We start from the raw sequence: 18,321 nt of genomic DNA on the forward strand, positions 1-18,321 counted from the left end.
TACGATTTAAGTGCAGCAGACAGAACTAAAAGGAGTCTGTGCTGTTCCACAATTACATTAGTCTTGATGTTAGCATCAGCACAGACAGGTAACAAGCCTACACAGCAGGAAGAGTCAGCTAAACCTCTTGTCTTCTCTGCTCTTTGTGGCACAGCATGTGATTTGTTCAGCCAGTCATCGCCACAGCTCATCAGAGTGGGTAGGAAATGCATTAGTCCACACAGAAACAGCCTGCATTAGCTTGGACCCGCTAGAGCAGGTCATGTAATTGACTACAAAAAACTAAGTCAGTCAGTCAGTCAGTCACGGAGGACTTGAAATAGCCACTCAATAAAATACACACACAGTGCAGCCTCTATTTCTGCAGTGTGTGGTGCAAAAAGAGAAGCCTGTCCCTCAGAAGTGTTGCTATTTCTGTTTACCACAAGGCTCCAAATATTCTATCATTAGGGAAACTAGGAGGGAGAGGAAATACCACTGGGGAACACACGGGCTCCGTACAGCCACACAAAGGAAACTAACTGACAGGGTTGTGGTTGAAGTGGTTAAAGACCCTCATGTTACTGGTAACAGATTTTATTTCAACAATACATGTCCATTTAAAACTGTCACAAACGTGATATTTTCTCACTAAGATATAATTTGCCAAATCTCTGTTTTTTCCACTCGCCATCCTTGATTGATATGATGCGCTACTGCTGTAAATAACATGGTGCGTGTAGAGCCCAGAAAAGTTAGCATGAGGAGCACCAACACCAACACAGTGGCTGAATCAAGCAGCACTTCTGTGGCTGAAAACTAAAATGATGTGAAACTGCTTGAAGATGGAGTACAATGGAGGGTAGTTGAGTTTTAAAAAGTTTAGCTGGCACACGACTGTATTTTGAAAACTTCTTCAAAGCGTTTTTCAACAACAAAAAAAAAAAATTATTGTCTTGACGTTAATTTTACTTTTTCAAACTACAGTATCTTGTCTAGTCAATGTATGTCTTATATTTATGTGTTTTTGCATGGTGGAGCGTTGTTAGACATCAAAACTGGCATAGTTACCTTGGTTGGACATGCTTACTGCCTTTCTACAACACACACTGTTGTTTATTTACATATTTCTGTCCTATCTGTTGAATGGTGTTAGAATATAGACACGCCTCTATTTTATTCTGGCCATATTGAAGGTGCGATGGCTTCTGGCCTGATATATTTCTATTGTGCTTTCAGGATCCTTTTTTTCTTTTCATATGTCTGTGTTTCTATGTATTATATGTGTATGTTTTGGTACTTGTGATTGTATATATGGATATAATGGGTTTGCACGAACATCATGTGATATCAAGATGGTGACTGTATATAGTCATTTCAGTCTGAAGAAGAGCATGTAGCTCGAAACATCCCTGTTGGATACCTCATTAAAATTACATAAGGGAGCTACAGTGTGCAGACCTTTATTTTTCGTTCTCACATTGTTTCATTAGTTGACACACCTCTTCACGTGTTCCAGGATATGCACAACGACTGCATGTATGTATGGATACCGTTCTAACAAGAGCCATTACTCTGGAGGTGATTCATTTTCTACCATTTTTTAGTTGCATGCATTAAAAACAGCATGACACAAGAAAAGTACAATGTGCTGTTTTAGTTGCTGGCATGTATTTCATTTTTCCGATGGCCAATAGATTACAGGAATCAACATCACTATCTATCTCAATATTTTGCAATAGATGTAATTAAGAGGAAGTATCCTGGGGCAACCAGAGAAGCCCAAAAGGGACAGCAGTGTTTCTGCCATATTTTTTCGCCACCGCTGCAATGTCATGAATTGGCAAGTACACAGCTCTGCAGAGGGCTTTTTCTTTCAAATGATGGGTACAGTAAGTGGAGTCATGTGGTGATACACAGCTGAGGGAGAGAGGGAGAGAGAGGGAGAGATCTGACTGGCTAACATTAAGTTAAATAGATTTTTATTACCAATTGCTATTTACTCCTACTACATATGCTCACCACTGAGGTGCCTGGCCTGGCCACCAGGTATACTGAAACTCATACCTTTAGGTGAGGTCATTAAACGCAAGTTGCAATCCTTTAACCTGTGGACAACATCAACAACACAGTCCTTTTCTTAAGCATTCAGGTTCTGATCTTGTCTGGTTTTCATTCTTTTCAGTTTGAATACCGGGCACAAATAAAGCTAAACTGTCCAACAAGCATGACATCAACTGACATAATCACCTCCATCACTTCAGTAATATGCTAAACTCAGGTCAGAAACTCTTAGCCCTATCAGTAACACATCGCCAAAAAACAAATCTGACACACTCACTAACACTCAGCAACAAATGCTTGCTAAAAGACCAAGTCCATTTGATTAAGTGGGAAAGGATCCCAGGAATGTTTCCAGCTACATTACATTAGGACAAAGTGAAGTTTTGATTCTCATGAAACAATATCAGATATCCAGCCAACCATTGTATAGTACGATAACCAGTTTTTGGAGGGTGTCCTGTTGCATTTTGGCAAACAGATTGAAGAGTCTATTAATGCACATTTAAAATATTTTCTACTATATTAGCCACATGATCAAAATCTTGTTGATGATATTCCTGTGTATGTTAACTGATGCAGGGATGACCTGCTTTGGGTCTTTTTGTGTCCCATCCTATTCTCTGAGTAGGCTGACCTAACTACGAAGGGAAGTTATGTTCCTTTAAATGTAAACACAAGAAACATACGGTACATCTTAATCAGATTTAAAGTAATCAAAACATTATGTGCACGTACCCACTATGTGCAAAGAACTGTTCTCACTGAAACACATGATGATGTACCTTAAAGAAGGCACAGTCCCTCTCACGAAAACACCCAATTTAATTATGACTTGGCCAATGCATTGTCAAACTTGAGAGCACAAGATGTTTTGGGTTTTAGTCTTGGATGACTGTAAAGTTATACAGATAATTTGAGGAACCTGCGCCATGTCTTATGGTGCGGGTTCCTCAAATCGTGTCATGTCAACCCTGAATGAATGTTTTCATATGGGGCATAAAACTAGTCATTTAGGCCTTTAGTTGAAATATGTTATGAGGAAATTTGAGGAAACATGCTATAAACACAACATATTATCATCTTTTAAGTTGACATGGCTAACATGTTAACAAACAATTGCCTGTGTACACATACAGCAACATTAGCATTCATTTGAAGTTGTGTTTCTGGTCACCTGACGAATGTATTGGTCTTTTAGGTCTCCAACAATTCTTGAGGCTAACTACGTCTGTCTGTTGTTTGATGTTGGACAGGTAGTGTAATGTGGGTTTTTAGAGCAGAGAAATCAGCAAAGCTGCCATCTACAAAACCAATACAATGAGCCGAAAGAGAATAAAATGCTTCATATAGCCAAGAGGAACTGCAGAGTCAGGAGATTATTCTTTGTGAGTACATCACTTCAGGCGGTACCTTTCACATACAAGTAGTCATGTGATCCATTGTTAATATAACAAAACTAAGCACTACTTACAGCTACTTGAGGCTAGCACAGCAATGCTTTAAGCTAAATGCTAATATCAACAATGATAAGCTCATCATCACAGCCCAAGAAAAGAGAATATCTTGCACTGTCCCATTTTACACTTATATATGTCCTATAACCCTGGCTGTGTTGTTGGCTCATTATTGACACCTTTTATCCGTAATGCCAACATGATAAATGAACTAACATCTAAAATAAAAAAAACTATTGCATTGTACTGTAATGTCATGTGTTGTACTCTACATCAAACAATATCAGCATGTGTAAGCCTGCTAAGAGATAACTGACTGGAGATGGGAGAGTTCTTTCATCCCATATGCTCCCTGTGGTCTCAGCAGTCTGACAGGGTGACAGTGTAACCATGACCTGATTACCTGTCCCCTGAAGCCTGTAATCACTAAAGCCAGCAGACAGGCACTGTCGGTCCAGTGACAGGGAGGATAATTGAAGGTGACGCTACATGCTGCTGGCCCAGCTAATGAAATATGAAAACAAAGAGCAGGGACAATGCAGCAGGGCATCAGAGATGCCTAAACTACAGAGCAGGACGTTTTCTGTCTATTTACCAGCAATATTGATCTTCAAATGATAATGATATATGATTTAGCTGATATTAATATCTTACCTAGTGACTGGTCTTTGCCATACACATTCCCATCAAGTCTCACGTGTTCCCATTAGTTACATTCATCAAATACAGATGGATGTTGTTATCTTAGTTTAGTGATAAACATTCTGATGCACTGCAGAGTTGCCCTCCTGGCACCTACAGCATCTACAGTGTTGACTATAAAAAAAATTATTCTGAAGAGACTTGGATTTGGGCTTACTGGCTAAGTACAGCAAACCTGTCATACAACAGCAAACAACCTCTAGACAAATGTTTCTTTAAATATGCCAATATTGTTCTTAGCAGATTAATATCAACATCTCAACATCTTGTGAAAAAAATACTGAATTTTCAGCCAGAGCATATTTCCCAACCTGCTGAAATCTGTCCCGACTGAACTAAGAGTTATGAGGTTCCTAAAGCTCGTAATACAAGGAAGAAAACCTAGAAATCGTGAATAAATAAAGAAAATAATTCCAAAACTAGCTATCGACTTTTTGAGAATCCCCCAGTCCCTGCCAGGCTAAATAAGCATATCAGACCATCTTCACGCTGCCTTTAAATACAAGTCTCTGACAGAGGGAGTTCCTCTGTGGGAGCCCAGTGATACTGAGTCATGCTGGAGCATAACATTCAGAAATACTAAAACTATATTTGCCTTGAGGCACAAAGTGTATTGGAACCTCTGCTCACCCAATCATCAGTTGGTGGAGCTCCCACCCCAGTACTTATCACTTATCTTAATGTGTTGTCCAGATGAGCTATCTGCTTCATGAACAAACAGTTGTAAAGCAGAACAGGTATTGGCAAGGCAAACACAGCTAGTCTAAAATAAATCACCATTGTATTTGGTGATATGATATGATACCCCTGAACCTGGTAATTGGCTCCACACATCATTGAAAAGGGCCAATTAATTCTTTAATGTAAAAACATTCAGAAATATATATATATTTTCCCCGGTCAGCCATGCTTCGGCATTGTTCTCCATTTTGGTAGAGCTTCACCAATAAATCAGCCAGGCCCATATATCAGCCAATATTAGCTTATTGCAAATATATCAATATTGGTTCATATATTGGCCGATATTGCACAATTGTTTTTGTACACAGGTCTCTCTTGAAAAAAACACTGCGATCTCAATGAGACTACCTGTTAAAATTAAGGCTTTAATAATAAATAACAAGAAATTGCGGTACAGAAATGCTAAACACTGACAAGTTGTAGAATGTTTGTATCTTAGTCATAATTCTCGAAAAAACAAATTTAAGGATCCATATTTTAAATTTTGTTTTTTAAGCTACCATAAAACCAATAATGAACAATTTCAATATCAGTCTCAAAATTCCAGTATGGGTCGAGACTATAGTCACATCTCCAGTGTAACACTCAATAATTAAATGCGTTTGCAATTATGAAACATAATTATATTGTAGTATAATTATAATAGTACTGAATTTGTTCAAAATGGTGATGAAATCACTGAATTAATCAAATTTTCTGACCATTTGTTGCTGTATTTCCTACTTGCCACACCTTGAGTTAAAATTAAGCTAATTGTTATCATTGCATTGGCAAATCATTAAAACTTCCGTCCTTATTTAAAAGGTAAGTCCCAAATTATTTCATTTAAGACTCTTCTGATCAGTATTTCTTGCAGAAACGACCATTGGCTAATGTAAGCTCATGTTAGCACGTTAGCACAACATTTCTGTGTAACTGATATTTCTCGGCTAGTTTGTTGATTTTAAGAGTCTCTAGCTTATTTCACTCTTTTCGCAGAAATGTATTTATTGATTTTTATCACAAGTGTAAAACAAAAAATAAATGCACTATTTAAATAAAATGTTTGATGATTTTTGTCTGCCTAAAGCTTTGGCTTTATTTTCTGTAAGTCTCCCAGCTATTTGCATTACTCTTGTCTGTTACATCTGAATACATTGCAGTTGATATGGAAAATATTTTGTGATAGAGGGCTGTAATTCATGGTTTTAGTGTTACTTTCCCTTTTCATTTTGGCTCAGCAGTGGTTTTCAACAACCTCTGAGAAACTTGCCTTCATTGAAGTCATGTAGGTCCTGGAGGGGGACACTGTTTGGCACTTATGAGATACATTTTGAAATAAACCTCTTCGAATTCACATATCTGCTGCCCTACTGTGTCTTTTAGTTGTGAGACATTAATAAACTGGTCCAACAAACAGACTTCTGTTGTCTTAATGCGTTTCATGCTTTTCCCTCAGTTACTTTGATAGTAGCCTAACGGTCCTGTAGGGACATCCAGCTTTTGGTACTTCAGCAGCAACCCAACTAGTGTATCTCTTATTAATGATCATATACACATTGTTTTAGAAACGCCAGCTTCCATTACATTCAAAGACACGTGATGTAAAGTAGTAGAAGTACTGTGTGGAGAGAGAGTTAATCAGAGTTTTATAAAGCCCTCCATCAAGGCACTTCGGCATATCATATATACAGTACACGTACTGTACTCACACACACTGACACCTATAGCCACACAGTCACAACAACAATAAATTACGATCGATAAGCGGTTCGTAGTAGTAACAGTAGTTTACTCTTATTATTTCAGTCTGTTAAGGAAAGATAACAGACCAACAGTTTGTTAACAAGAATATCGCAACGTTTACGTGATATGAAGTGTAGTGGCTGCCCTCCCTCAGTCTGTACAGCAGAGAAGACAAACAGTAAACACACTTCCTCACATATTCAGACACATGTGTTTGCTCCACTTACCTCACTGCCCTCCGCGTGCTTCTGTAAATACGGATTTTTTTTATTTTTTTTTATCAAAGTGTCTCCGATGGACACACACAGACAGAGCTTCGTCCGCTATATTTGGGAAACTGACAAACTCAGAGCAGCAGAGGTTTTAGCTCCTCCCACCAGTGTGTGTGCGTGTGTGTGTGTGTGTGTGTGTGTGTGTGTTTTTGTGTGTGTGTGTGTGTGTGTCAGGGACGCTCCTATATATGAGTGTAGGAGTGTTTACGATAACATATGAGTGTTAATGATGTGCACGTATGCGTGTTTCAATGTAGGCTATTATTCATGCGTAATTCTGCTGTGGTTTTTCAGTTAGTGTGCTATTGTGACTGATCAGTATGTTTTAAATTGATTTCTGTGTACACTACCAGTCAAAAGTTTCAGAAAGCCCAATTTTTCTGTTTTTATTGAAATTTCGGCAGGACAACTCTAGCGAAATGATACAAATGCAAATGGTATACTGCCAAGTAATAAAAAAAAGTTTAGGTCACCAAAATCTGAAAAACTATGTAAATTTAAAAGAAACATGTCTTACGTAAAAGAAAACTGGCTAACTTCCAGCTTTCCCGCAGCAGTGGAAGAATGAAGCCTTGAACGTCAATGCAAACAGTTCATACTGGTGAAGCTTTTGATTGCTTACAAACCTGTGATGAGTGTGTTCAGCAAGTGGATGAGTGAAAATTTTGGTTAAATTTAGTTCAACGAGATCATTCTATCATTCCCTGTTGTTAAAATCTAAAATTGATTATTTGTTCAGTGCTTTAATTTCAGAAACACAGAGACATTGAATTTTGTAAACTTAAATAGCAACTGGAAAAATGGAGGTTCTAACTTGTTAGTGTATAATTTTATAGTGAACAAGAACAGTAAAAACCAAGGATGTAATCATATAAAAGCTGGGATCATCATATGAAAAAGTTTTGATACCAGACTTTTCAGCTGGCAAACACAGCAAACACAGCACAGCATGTGAGTCGCCTTCAACCCAAACACAAGCCTCCTATAATAATTGCTCTATTGATATTTTATTTAGCCTTTGCCTGAGGGAGGGAGAAAAAAAGCTTGTGACTGTGAGACAACAGGTTCAGGTTTCCTAACCAGCTGAGAAAATCTGCTTTGGAGCAGGCCATGCAGTGTTACTCTCCTCCCAGTCTTGACTGTTCCAGTGATGCTGCCTGGAAACCAGAAACCAGAGGTAGAAGGATTTATCCCGTGTACTTACATTCATATATATTCATTTGGCAGATGCTTTTATCGAAAGTGACTTAAATGTGAGGGACAACACCAAAACTTCAGTGCAGTAAAAGACCTTGGTATAAGCAATACATCTAATCAATCAGTGCAAGGAAATTAGGTAAAAAACGTGCACCAAAAGTGCATAGTAAGTGCTAGTTAGGCATGTTAGGGTGTTAGAGGTGTTAGGGGAGGAGGTCTTTCGGAGGAGATGAGTCTTCAAGAGATCCTTGAAGATAGAGATTTGGTAGCTTGTTCCACAATCGGGGAACCACAAATGAGTACAGTCTGGACTGGGATTACCTTGTTTGCAGGGATGGCAATGCCAAAGAAGGAGCATTAGTCTGTATGACTGAGTTCAGGTAGCAGACTGTGAAGTCACTCTGGAGGCAAACATAACTTGAATTTGATTCGGGGGGCCACAGGTAGCCAGTGTAGGTTGAGGGGTAACATGTACACTGATTGAAAACTAGACGAGGTGCTGCCTTCTGAACTTTCTGTAAGGGTTTCACTGTACATAAAGGGAGGCCCACAAAAAGAGCATTGCCGTAGTCAAGGTGGGAGATAACCATGGCCTGGACCAAGAGTTGGGTTCCGTACTGAGTCAGGTAAGGCCTGATTTTTTTTTTTTTTTTGAGTTCAGTCTTAGATTAGTTTAGTTAAAGGTGGCATTCCTTCACTCATGTGGATGGGTCAGAGACAAGCCAAGATCCATGCAGAGATTGGGGGTTCGTCTGGCAGGAACAAGGAGTATAGTTGGTTGTCGTCTGCATAGTGTTAATATGAAAAACCATGAGAGCAGATAATTGGACCAGGAGGTGGTGTATATTGCAAAGTGAAGGGTTCCCAGGGCCAATCCTTGGGGCATCCCTGTGGGGAGCAATGGGTTGCCATGACTCAAGGGGCGCCCAATGAGATAGAATTCAAACCAAGAAAGCTCTTTCCCCGAGATGCCCTTGTCAGGGAGTACAGAAGGCAAGATGCAGTGGTTCACCATATTAAAGGCTGCTGATAGGTCCAGCAAGATAACAACTGAGGACTGAGGTGCAGCTCTAGCTGCCCTTAGGGCTTATGTCACAGACAACAGAGCTGTTTCAGTGAAGTGAATGCTCTTAAAGCCCAACTGATTTGGATCAAGGAGGTCGCTCCGTGAGAGGAATTCTGAGACCCGATTGAAACTGCCCTTTTCGATACACTTAGATAAAAATGGAAGAAGTGAGACTGGTCAATAGTTCTCCTCTTGAGCAGAGTCAAGTGAAGGCTTTTTGAGCAGAGGAGTTACCCGAGCCTGTTTGAATCCGGTTGGAATTGTTCATAAAGCCATTTATCACAAGTGTGATTGCTGGCACAATGGTGGGACACATGGCTTGGAGAAGGTTTGTGGGAATGGGTTCCATTGCACATGTAGTAGGATGACTAGTGGTCAGAAGTTTTGACACATCATTCCCAGTGAGAGGGGTGAATTAGAGAAAAGATGCGTCCTTAACCTGGGGAGACTGGAGGCATGTAGTAGAATTACTACATGTTACAATTTTGGTAACATTGCACTCAGCTAGAGGGCTGAGTGAGGGAGGTGGTGAGTCTGAGTCAGGTAAGGCCTGATTTTTCTGATGCTGTGTAGTGCAAAGTGGCACAACTGTGAGACAGATGCAGCATGGTTAGAGAAGGAGCTGTCATCAAACATGATGATGCCCAGGTTTCTCACAACCTTGATTGGGGTAAGAGATGAAGAGTTGATTTTGAGAGTTCTGTCTTAGAGAGGTTTAGTTGAAGGTGGCATTCTTTCATCCATGTGGATATATGTGAGCAAGACAAGTAAGATCCATGCAGAGACCTTGGGGTCAGTTTGATTATCTTTTCCCAATTGCAGTAAAGATCTCCACAGCTTCAGTATCGTCTGTGCCATTTTGAAATTCATGAGAGGAGAATGAGCAAACACATTTCAAGTAGTATTTTGCATCATTGTACTGTGGGGTGGAAGAACAAAAAACTCTGGTGCCATCATGTGTCCTAGAGCCAAATGACAGCTGAAACACTGGTTAAAACAGCAGGAGACAAAAATGTTTGTCAAATCTGCGGATCTGTTACAGATGAGGATTAGTTCATGTACGTTTCACTCTATTTTTTTTACAAACGCAAGAATGTAGTGTGTAGAAAATATACCACATAATGAATCTCAATATTTATAGTTTTCCTGTGTTTGACTCTGTCTCCCCCCACTGGCGGCAGTAGAGAGATGGCTGTTTTTTCATGAATTCAAAATAGTCCTTCCTGTTGCACCTACTGAGTACTGGAGATATGGAGATATGGAGAAATGGGATTATATCATGTCCAGTTTGGTTTGACTTGGATGTGACATGTTCAGCTATGTAGAAAACACACCACTCTGGCATCAAGATTTGCACATATAAACTGTAACAAACAGTGTTTCCTAATCTTCTGGATAATTTTAAATTTAAAGTTTCACTGTAATTCAGTGTATGACTTTAACATTTTAACATTTCTGACAAAGTGTATCTGACTCCACATTTAATAAAAATTTTTTTACCATTGTTTCCCTACATTGTCCAGCTTAAGTGCACACTTTAGGCCTGCATTAAAATCAGTGAATCAATTTAGACATGTTTTAATTGAGTGCAGTACAAAAATAGTGCTGTTTTTCTGAAAATATTTTGTATAACAACAGGTAATATTTTCTATAATATCCATCAAGAGGATGCCAGTGTGGATCCGGTACAGCGTGTCCTCGTAGGAAACAACATGACTAACACATTTTAAGGTAAATTTACAATTATTTTCTTTTGTTAAACCTTCATTTATGTTTGACTCCCATTTTGTCACTTACTCTGGGTCTGTTTATGATACGGTTTCTTTTCATTTTAAATCCATTTCCCTTATTTCTGTTGGATAATCAGCTGTAAACACTGCCCTGTGAGTCCTCCTCAAATAGTTTATGGGTTCCCTATGCGATGTTTAAAGTTCTCGCGTGTTTGCACCAGCTAGAACTAAACTTCACACGTTTTTAATCAACATCATGATCTGTGTAAAAGTTAAAACTAAAATGTAATTTTGGTTATTTATCTCCTTCTACTGAAGATGGGTTTCTATGCAACAAGAAATTGGCTTGAGCAGTAGGTGCTCATTAGATTAGCTCTTAACATGCTTTTTTAAAAAGTGAGTCATGCCTTTATATTTCAATGTGTAAAGATTATATATCTAAATATGTATATTGTGTATCCCTGTGGTTTTTTATCATGAGTGGAACGTGAGAATGGAGAGTGGGAGAGATAAAGGATGGATTGAGAGAGCAGACTGAGGATGAGACCCCACCGCTAAAACACAATAAGCAAAGCTGAGAGGAATGTCATGCCTTAATGAGATTTCACAGCAGAAAACTCTCTTCCTCATAAGATGACTGGATTTGAAGCCCATGTGTGTGAAATTGTCTTTTAAAAGAGGCACAACTGTAGTAGCAAACTTTCTCTGTTAACTGATCCACCAACAGAGAGCATTATTCATGCCACCCCGTGTAAAAATAAGCTATGAGTAATATTAAGCTTTAATTTGCCTGATATTTTTTTAAATGAAAATTATGGGATATGACAAAGAAAAAGAAAAATGAGTTATTGGGATTGCACGGTTAAAATACAGCAAACAAAACTTTACAAATATCCATGATTTATTACCTCCGTTTGTGTGAGCAGAAACTGATCAGGTAATGTGACATGAGTAACATTTTCTGTATAAACATCTTTAATATGATAAAAATGCAATAGTAGCATATGTAGTGCATATTAACACAGCAGACTGACACTTCACAAGTAGTGTCAAGTTCCAATCAAGTGGCAGCAAACAAAGATGTAGAAAATCAATAAATAATATGTTTTAAATAAACATGACAGATTCAGACAGGAGTGAAAAATGAACCACTATTTAAATAAAATGTTTCTTTTCCTACATTAATATCAAACCACATCTCTGCTGCTCAGTGACACCTGATACCAGCACCTCAGTCCAGAGTATAATATGAGCATACTGATTAAGATCTGGTTGGGTTGTATAAAAGAATAACTATTAATATGTTTCAGTGATTACTGTGCCATTGTGCTGTGGAGTCACTGGTCCTCTGTGGTTCCAGTGTTCACAGTGTTAGCAGCTGTCAGGAGTGATGAGAACAGAGAGTCTGGTCTTTGCTTCAGCACATCTGGGTGGTCTAACTCAGCCGCCTGTCAGATGCAACACATACTATCAGAGTGGTTTCATGATTATATGAACTTAATCTTTGTGTACTATATTTGTTTTTTACCTGTCCATTGTCCATGACTAGAATACGATCTGAGTGCATCACAGTGTTGATACGATGGGCGATGGTGAGCATGGTGCAGTCCTGGAAGGCCTCTTTGATGGTATTCTGGATCAGAGCATCTGTCTCTGCATCAATGGAAGCTGTTGCCTCATCCAGCAGAATGATCTGATGGACAACAGGAGGGGCCGTTACTGTGGATAAATAGACTGGTTTTTCAAAGAGGAGTGTTGTGAATTCTCTCATGCTGTCTAAACGAGTCAAAGTGAACTTTATTGTCATTCAGACCATCCAACAGAAGTACACAGCAGAATGAAATTGTGATTTCCCAGCTCAATGTGCAGTCGTATAAAAAAATGTATGAATATAAATATATAAACACAAACATAAATAGACATAATAGATGACAGACATAACAAATAGAGCAACATGTCAGTTGTAATAATAAGGTGCTCAAGTGTTAGACAGTGAATTAGTGCACAAGGCAGCAGCAGGGAAATAGCAGCAGATTAAAAATATAGTAAAAGCAGATTAAAAATATCGTTTGTGGAAGGTGAATATGTATATACATTCAGTCAATCTGTGTTTGTGATTGTAGTGTGATAGTGCATGTGTTTGTGTGTGTGTGTGTATTATTAAAGGGAATTGAGGAGTCTGCCAGCCCCTGGTGGACCAAGTATTCACAACAGGTGAACTCAGTCATTCCCCTTCTTGATGGCCAGTTTCAGACAGGTGTGCTTTAAGCCACTACTTAAGGCCTTCACTCAGAACTGCAGCTCTCTCTGCTCTCATCCAGTCTTCCTGTCATGCGTTCCTGATAATGTAAGCATGTTATGTTTTTGTATTTGAGTGCTTTTCCTTTTAGTTTGATTTAATATTCAATTATCTACAGTTCCACAGATTGATATTTAGAACAGAACAATTGACAATTGAGAGAAGTGAAGATATAATGTATAAGTTAATGATACAACACAGCAAGTAATCATACCGGACAAACACTCTGGTCATGATGAGGTAATTTATGCAATTGTGAACAGAGAAATCACAAGCAGTTACATAGTTTCGGGCACACTGATACAATATGTAGAGATGATTATCAAATGACTGAACTGCTCAGTAACACTAATATTGTCAAGTGTGCAAAAAGAATAGACAAACCTTGGAGTTACGGAGTAGCGCTCTGGCCATACACATCAGCTGTCTTTCTCCTACGGAGAAGTTCTCTCCATTCTCCAGCACCTGCGCCTGTAGCTTCCCCTCCAGCCTGGAGATCTGAGGAGACACATCAATAATCATAACATCACTTTTACTGCTGCAGCTACAACTTCTATAAGACTGACCAGACGGACAGTGATCAAACAGTGATCGAACAGTCCATTAACTTAATAATTAATTACAACAACATGCTAACAATAACATTTTGTGTTTTTGAAGAGGGTTAGATGAGAAGGTTGTCACATCATGGTCTGCATAAATGATCACACACCATAATAAAAGTGTAAATCTACTGTTCTGGTGTCATACCGAGTCCTTCATGTAGGTCTTCTCCAGCGCTGCCCAGATCTCCTCATCAGTGTAGTTATTAAAGGGATCTAGGTTGTACCTGTAGACGAACACATTCATTATCACAGTTGGTTAGTGAAAAAAAGTGTGTAAACAGACAGCTGTGGGGAGTTGGTGGTCTGCTACAGTTACCTGACTGTGCCAATGAATAAGACAGGATCCTGGGGGATGATGGACAACTTGCTGCGCAGATCCTGCAGACCAATGGCCATAATGTCCACTCCATCTATCAGGATGCTTCCTGCAGCTGGCTCCACCAGCCTGAACAGAGCCACGCCTAAAGAGGACTTCCCTACAAACGCAAAGCAGAGAGTACCTGATCATACTAACCCTGATTGTTTAGAGAAGCAGAGTTTCCCTCAGCAACGTACAGTCATGGTTTAAAAAAATAACATTGTTATTTTAAAGATGCTGCTGTTACACAGTTGTCAAATTTGTCTTGTATGGAACAAATTATGATCACTGCAGACTCACAGCTACTGGTGTAAAGGCCTTACCAGAGCCTGTCCTTCCCACAATGCCCAGCTTCTCTCCAGCTTGGATGAAGAAATTGAGCCCATTCAGGACGATGGGTGTATTCTCTCTGTACCTCATCTTATAGTCCTGGAAGGTGATGGCTCCGCTCTTTGGCCAGTCCTCTGGGATCGGAGCCTCCTCTATGTGTCTGGGGGCCTCAGGCTTGCAACTCTGTACAGAATAAACATCGACTACTTTGAGGGAGGGAACTCTGAACTGCATGCAAAGGCTTTTACAACTGCACTTCTTGAGTGGAGTTTAATAGGCTCAAGAGGACCAGGAGAGATGGTGGGAGTGTGTGTAAATGGTTATTATTTCTCTGGGGCATTCTGAGTCTGACCGTGACGTATTCCAGTATCCGCTCCACTGAGTTGAACCTGGCCTCCACCTCTGTCGACTGCCGCACGACATATTGAAGCATGCCTGTCAACTGGAAAACACACAGAGATTCTGTAAACACACACATTGCATTTACTTTCAACGTGTCTTGAGCCAAACATTTGTAAATTTGCTGTAGAAATGCACCTGTATGGTGTAGGACATGGCCAGGCCTTTCAAGGATGGACTGATGACGTCGTTACTGCTGAGCACCACGAACAGAGACACAAACAAGGTCATGGATGAAGCCATGCAGTCCAGCCAGAAGGAAAGCCAACGCGTCCCAGAGTGAAAGAGTAAATAGTGGTTGGAGTTGATGTCATTCAGGGACTTGAACCTACAATATGACATTGGACAGGTCAGGGTTTGTGAACACCACCTTACCCCAACTATTAATAAGACAGTGTATACAACACACACCAGGACCAGATACTGTGACTAAGACATCACCTACTGCTGCTGCACCGCATGAATAAAAAGCAGGGAAGAATTGAAACGGCATTGAATTCTCAAAAAACCTGAAAGTTCAGCAAACAGAAAAAATAAACAAAATATGTCATGTTGAGAAACTGAAGTATCTTACAGCTTTATGTGGCTGCCTCTTATGTTGTAGGCATGAATAGTGCTGAGGCCCTGCAAGGTGGAGGTGGTGAGAGAGATGCAGGGAGAGCGACTGATGTTCTCCATCCTCTTCATCTGACGGATGCTCCTCTGGAAGACACTGCAGAGAAACCACTAGTTTAATCTCAACTTTTCAGCCCACTGTGAAGACAGCAATTTCCATGACAATCTAAAACTTGTAATTTTCCTACAGTGCCTGTAGCAAATAATTGTATCATGTTTAGACTAAACTGCTATTAACTCACAAGAGGATGAGGGTGAACAAAGCTCCCATAATGACCACAGCTACAAGCATGAGGGGGAAGACGGCAGAGATGATGACAATTGTAAAGGTGACCATTAGTGCAAACGCCAGGAAAGGGTCCATGTGGAGGGGAAGCACAGTGTCCAGCTCCTCTTGATCTTTCGCGAAGCGGTTGAGAATGCGACCTGCTGGCGTCGTGTCGAAGAAATTCATGGGACTGTCAATAATCTGCGGAGAGGAACAGAAGAAAAAATCGTCATCATCAGCACCTCATTGGTGGCTTCTAACAGGCCTGAAAGACGTCCCCCTTTTTAAACGGCAAACACATTATTAGATGGTTAGATGGCAGACTTTCAATGAACACACATTCAATTAACTTGTTCACACTGTTATCTGCTATTAAAATGGTAAAGTTTGAATGTTTGATGGTACTGTACCTTCTTGAACATGGTGTTGTGGAGTTTGCAGGAAGCGTTCATGGTCATGTGAGTGTAGATAAAGCATTTGATGATGGCAAGTATCACCATGACGACCACCATCATGCCATAAATCAGTTGGTAGAAGTGCAGGTCTGGGTTTTGTGAGATGTCGCCCTGGTGTGAAGTTGTGCTGTTGTGTGACTGGGACAAAACAGCAGATGTATGATGTTAGAGGAGATCAGGGTCATAAAGAACTAATTAGTACTAAAAGTTATTTTAATTCCAAGAAGGACTTTTATGCTGTTGTGAACACAATATGGCACAGAGTTGTGGAAATAACACACGCTGTATTTATGTATAATGGTATAATGTAAATGTGTATAATGATAATGGCCAACTTCACTGCTTTAAGAGGATTCTGTAAAGGCAAGATTACAGTGAGAGGCAAATCTGGTTTTCTGACAGATCCTGATGACTATGTTTATGTGTAGGTCCTTTGAGGGTGGATACTGTGTGAAATGAATCCAATAAAAAGAGTCATATCAGTTTAGTACAAAAGGGAACAGACATGAGATGACAAGATGTTCTCTTCAGGTGGTTGCTATGAATAAAAATCACCTTCTAACACGGTTACGGTCAGATGCCAGCTGTGTTATTTGAGAATTGCGTTCATGGGACAGAGGCAGACGAGTCTGTGCTTAGGCCTGTAAACTGACTCCCTGCCTCCCTCTGCAGGAATCACTGGGTTTACTCTGCATCATCACCACACACTAGTATCAAACGTGTGTTGAGCTGTGTAAATGTAAATAAATATACGTGTGGATCTGTGTGTCTGTCATTACTGTTGTGCAGAACTCTAAAGGCAAACCCAGGCAGACAGTTGGTGTGGTTCAGCAGTAAACATGGCCAGTGAAGTTATGTGTGAAAAAAGAGAATGTGCAGAACACTTCATGTTGTGCAACCTGAGCAACCACTGCAGAAAAAGTGTGTTGCTGTTGGATTGTCAGTTTTGGAAAAGAGTGGGTAACACTGTTCCTCTGAACCAGCATCACTACTCTCTGACCAGGGACAAATTTACCTCACAAAATGCCTGATGGAGGCTTACTGCTTCCAGCTGTGGGAGGTCACAGTCCCTGAAAGCGCGTTCACTTTTCAACCAGGGCTGGTGAGCAGTTTTTGTGCGTGCATGTGAGAGACAAAGAGAGAGAGAGATGGTTCTCACCCCGTCACCCTGCCCCAGCCAAAAGCTGAGCCACCAGTTGCTGAAGGCCGTGGATCCGATCATCAGGACGATGCTGAGGACGGTGAGGGAGGTGATAATGTAGCCTGCAGCGACAAAGTGACACAGAATATCATCAGGCAGGTTGTGCATTGGTGATTCGTGCATTATTACATAGAATCATACATGTGTGTGTGTTATGTCAGACCTCCAGCTGCCTGGAAGTACTGCTGGTAAATTCTCCAGGAGACAGCGCCTTCTGTGGAGGCCTCCTGACTGACCAGCTGATCATCAGCACTGACAGTGGCTGAAGAGGAAGAAAAGGATTTTAGAGAACGATTAAAGTCACTTTCATTTGCATCAGCATGTGTCCTGACTAACTGGACTGTGTTCCTATAGAAAAAGAATAAAAAAAAAAACTAAATATGTAAGTGTACACAAGCTTCACTGAAGATCCAGTCACCCAAACATTTGTTACATTCACAACAGTGGAAATTCAGTGTGTCTCAAATTCACATAACTACAGAAGAATATAATTTTATATTTATATAGACACTAGCCATCTCTAGATTTTGAATCTGCTGCAGTATTTCTGCAGAGAGAAAGAAAGAAAGTGTTTATAGCTGTTCCCAGCAGTCACACTCAAAGGCACAGTAAAAATCCAACCATCTTAAAAAGGGGCGAGACGTGATAATTGTTTGAATATGGGGACAGCAGCATGTGTTTTCTCTGCTGTGCTGGAAGTCATTAATGGTATGGCACATGTTTGCTGTAAACATGAAAAGTGACAGAAATAGTGTGTGCTAACGAAGTGTGAATGAAGTGTGAATTTCATATTGTTGGTTTTGGAAAGTTAAAGAAATTGTTGGACACATTTCCACAATTCCAGTGTTGGAGAGGTGGGGG

General features: G+C 40.0%; 2 protein-coding genes across 2 annotated transcripts in view; both read right to left on the reverse strand.

The window, feature by feature from the left end:
- LOC111218336 (myocyte-specific enhancer factor 2A-like) overlaps positions 1-6,980 on the reverse strand; it is a 44,519-nt gene extending 37,539 nt beyond the window's left edge. The window contains exon 1 of the mRNA XM_022740598.1: positions 6,893-6,980. The gene's annotated coding sequence lies outside the window, so the exon portion shown is untranslated. The remainder of the gene's footprint in view (positions 1-6,892) is intronic.
- A 4,843-nt stretch (positions 6,981-11,823) lies between these two features.
- abcc12 (ATP binding cassette subfamily C member 12) overlaps positions 11,824-18,321 on the reverse strand; it is a 27,504-nt gene continuing 21,006 nt past the window's right edge. Inside the window, exons 19-31 of the mRNA XM_022742719.1 lie at positions 17,624-17,722; positions 17,419-17,522; positions 16,215-16,397; positions 15,779-16,005; positions 15,496-15,633; positions 15,060-15,249; positions 14,875-14,964; positions 14,516-14,705; positions 14,151-14,310; positions 13,980-14,058; positions 13,614-13,727; positions 12,459-12,623; positions 11,824-12,378 (exon numbers count right to left, since the gene is read on the reverse strand). Coding sequence (XP_022598440.1) covers positions 12,268-12,378; positions 12,459-12,623; positions 13,614-13,727; positions 13,980-14,058; positions 14,151-14,310; positions 14,516-14,705; positions 14,875-14,964; positions 15,060-15,249; positions 15,496-15,633; positions 15,779-16,005; positions 16,215-16,397; positions 17,419-17,522; positions 17,624-17,722 — 1,850 coding nt within the window. The 3' untranslated portion in view covers positions 11,824-12,267. The remainder of the gene's footprint in view (positions 12,379-12,458; positions 12,624-13,613; positions 13,728-13,979; positions 14,059-14,150; positions 14,311-14,515; positions 14,706-14,874; positions 14,965-15,059; positions 15,250-15,495; positions 15,634-15,778; positions 16,006-16,214; positions 16,398-17,418; positions 17,523-17,623; positions 17,723-18,321) is intronic.

The sequence above is a fragment of the Seriola dumerili genome, unplaced genomic scaffold (assembly GCF_002260705.1).
Source record: "Seriola dumerili isolate Sdu_G_001 unplaced genomic scaffold, Sdu_1.0 BDQW01000003.1, whole genome shotgun sequence".
In the NCBI taxonomy this organism is placed as follows: Eukaryota; Metazoa; Chordata; class Actinopteri; order Carangiformes; family Carangidae; genus Seriola; species Seriola dumerili.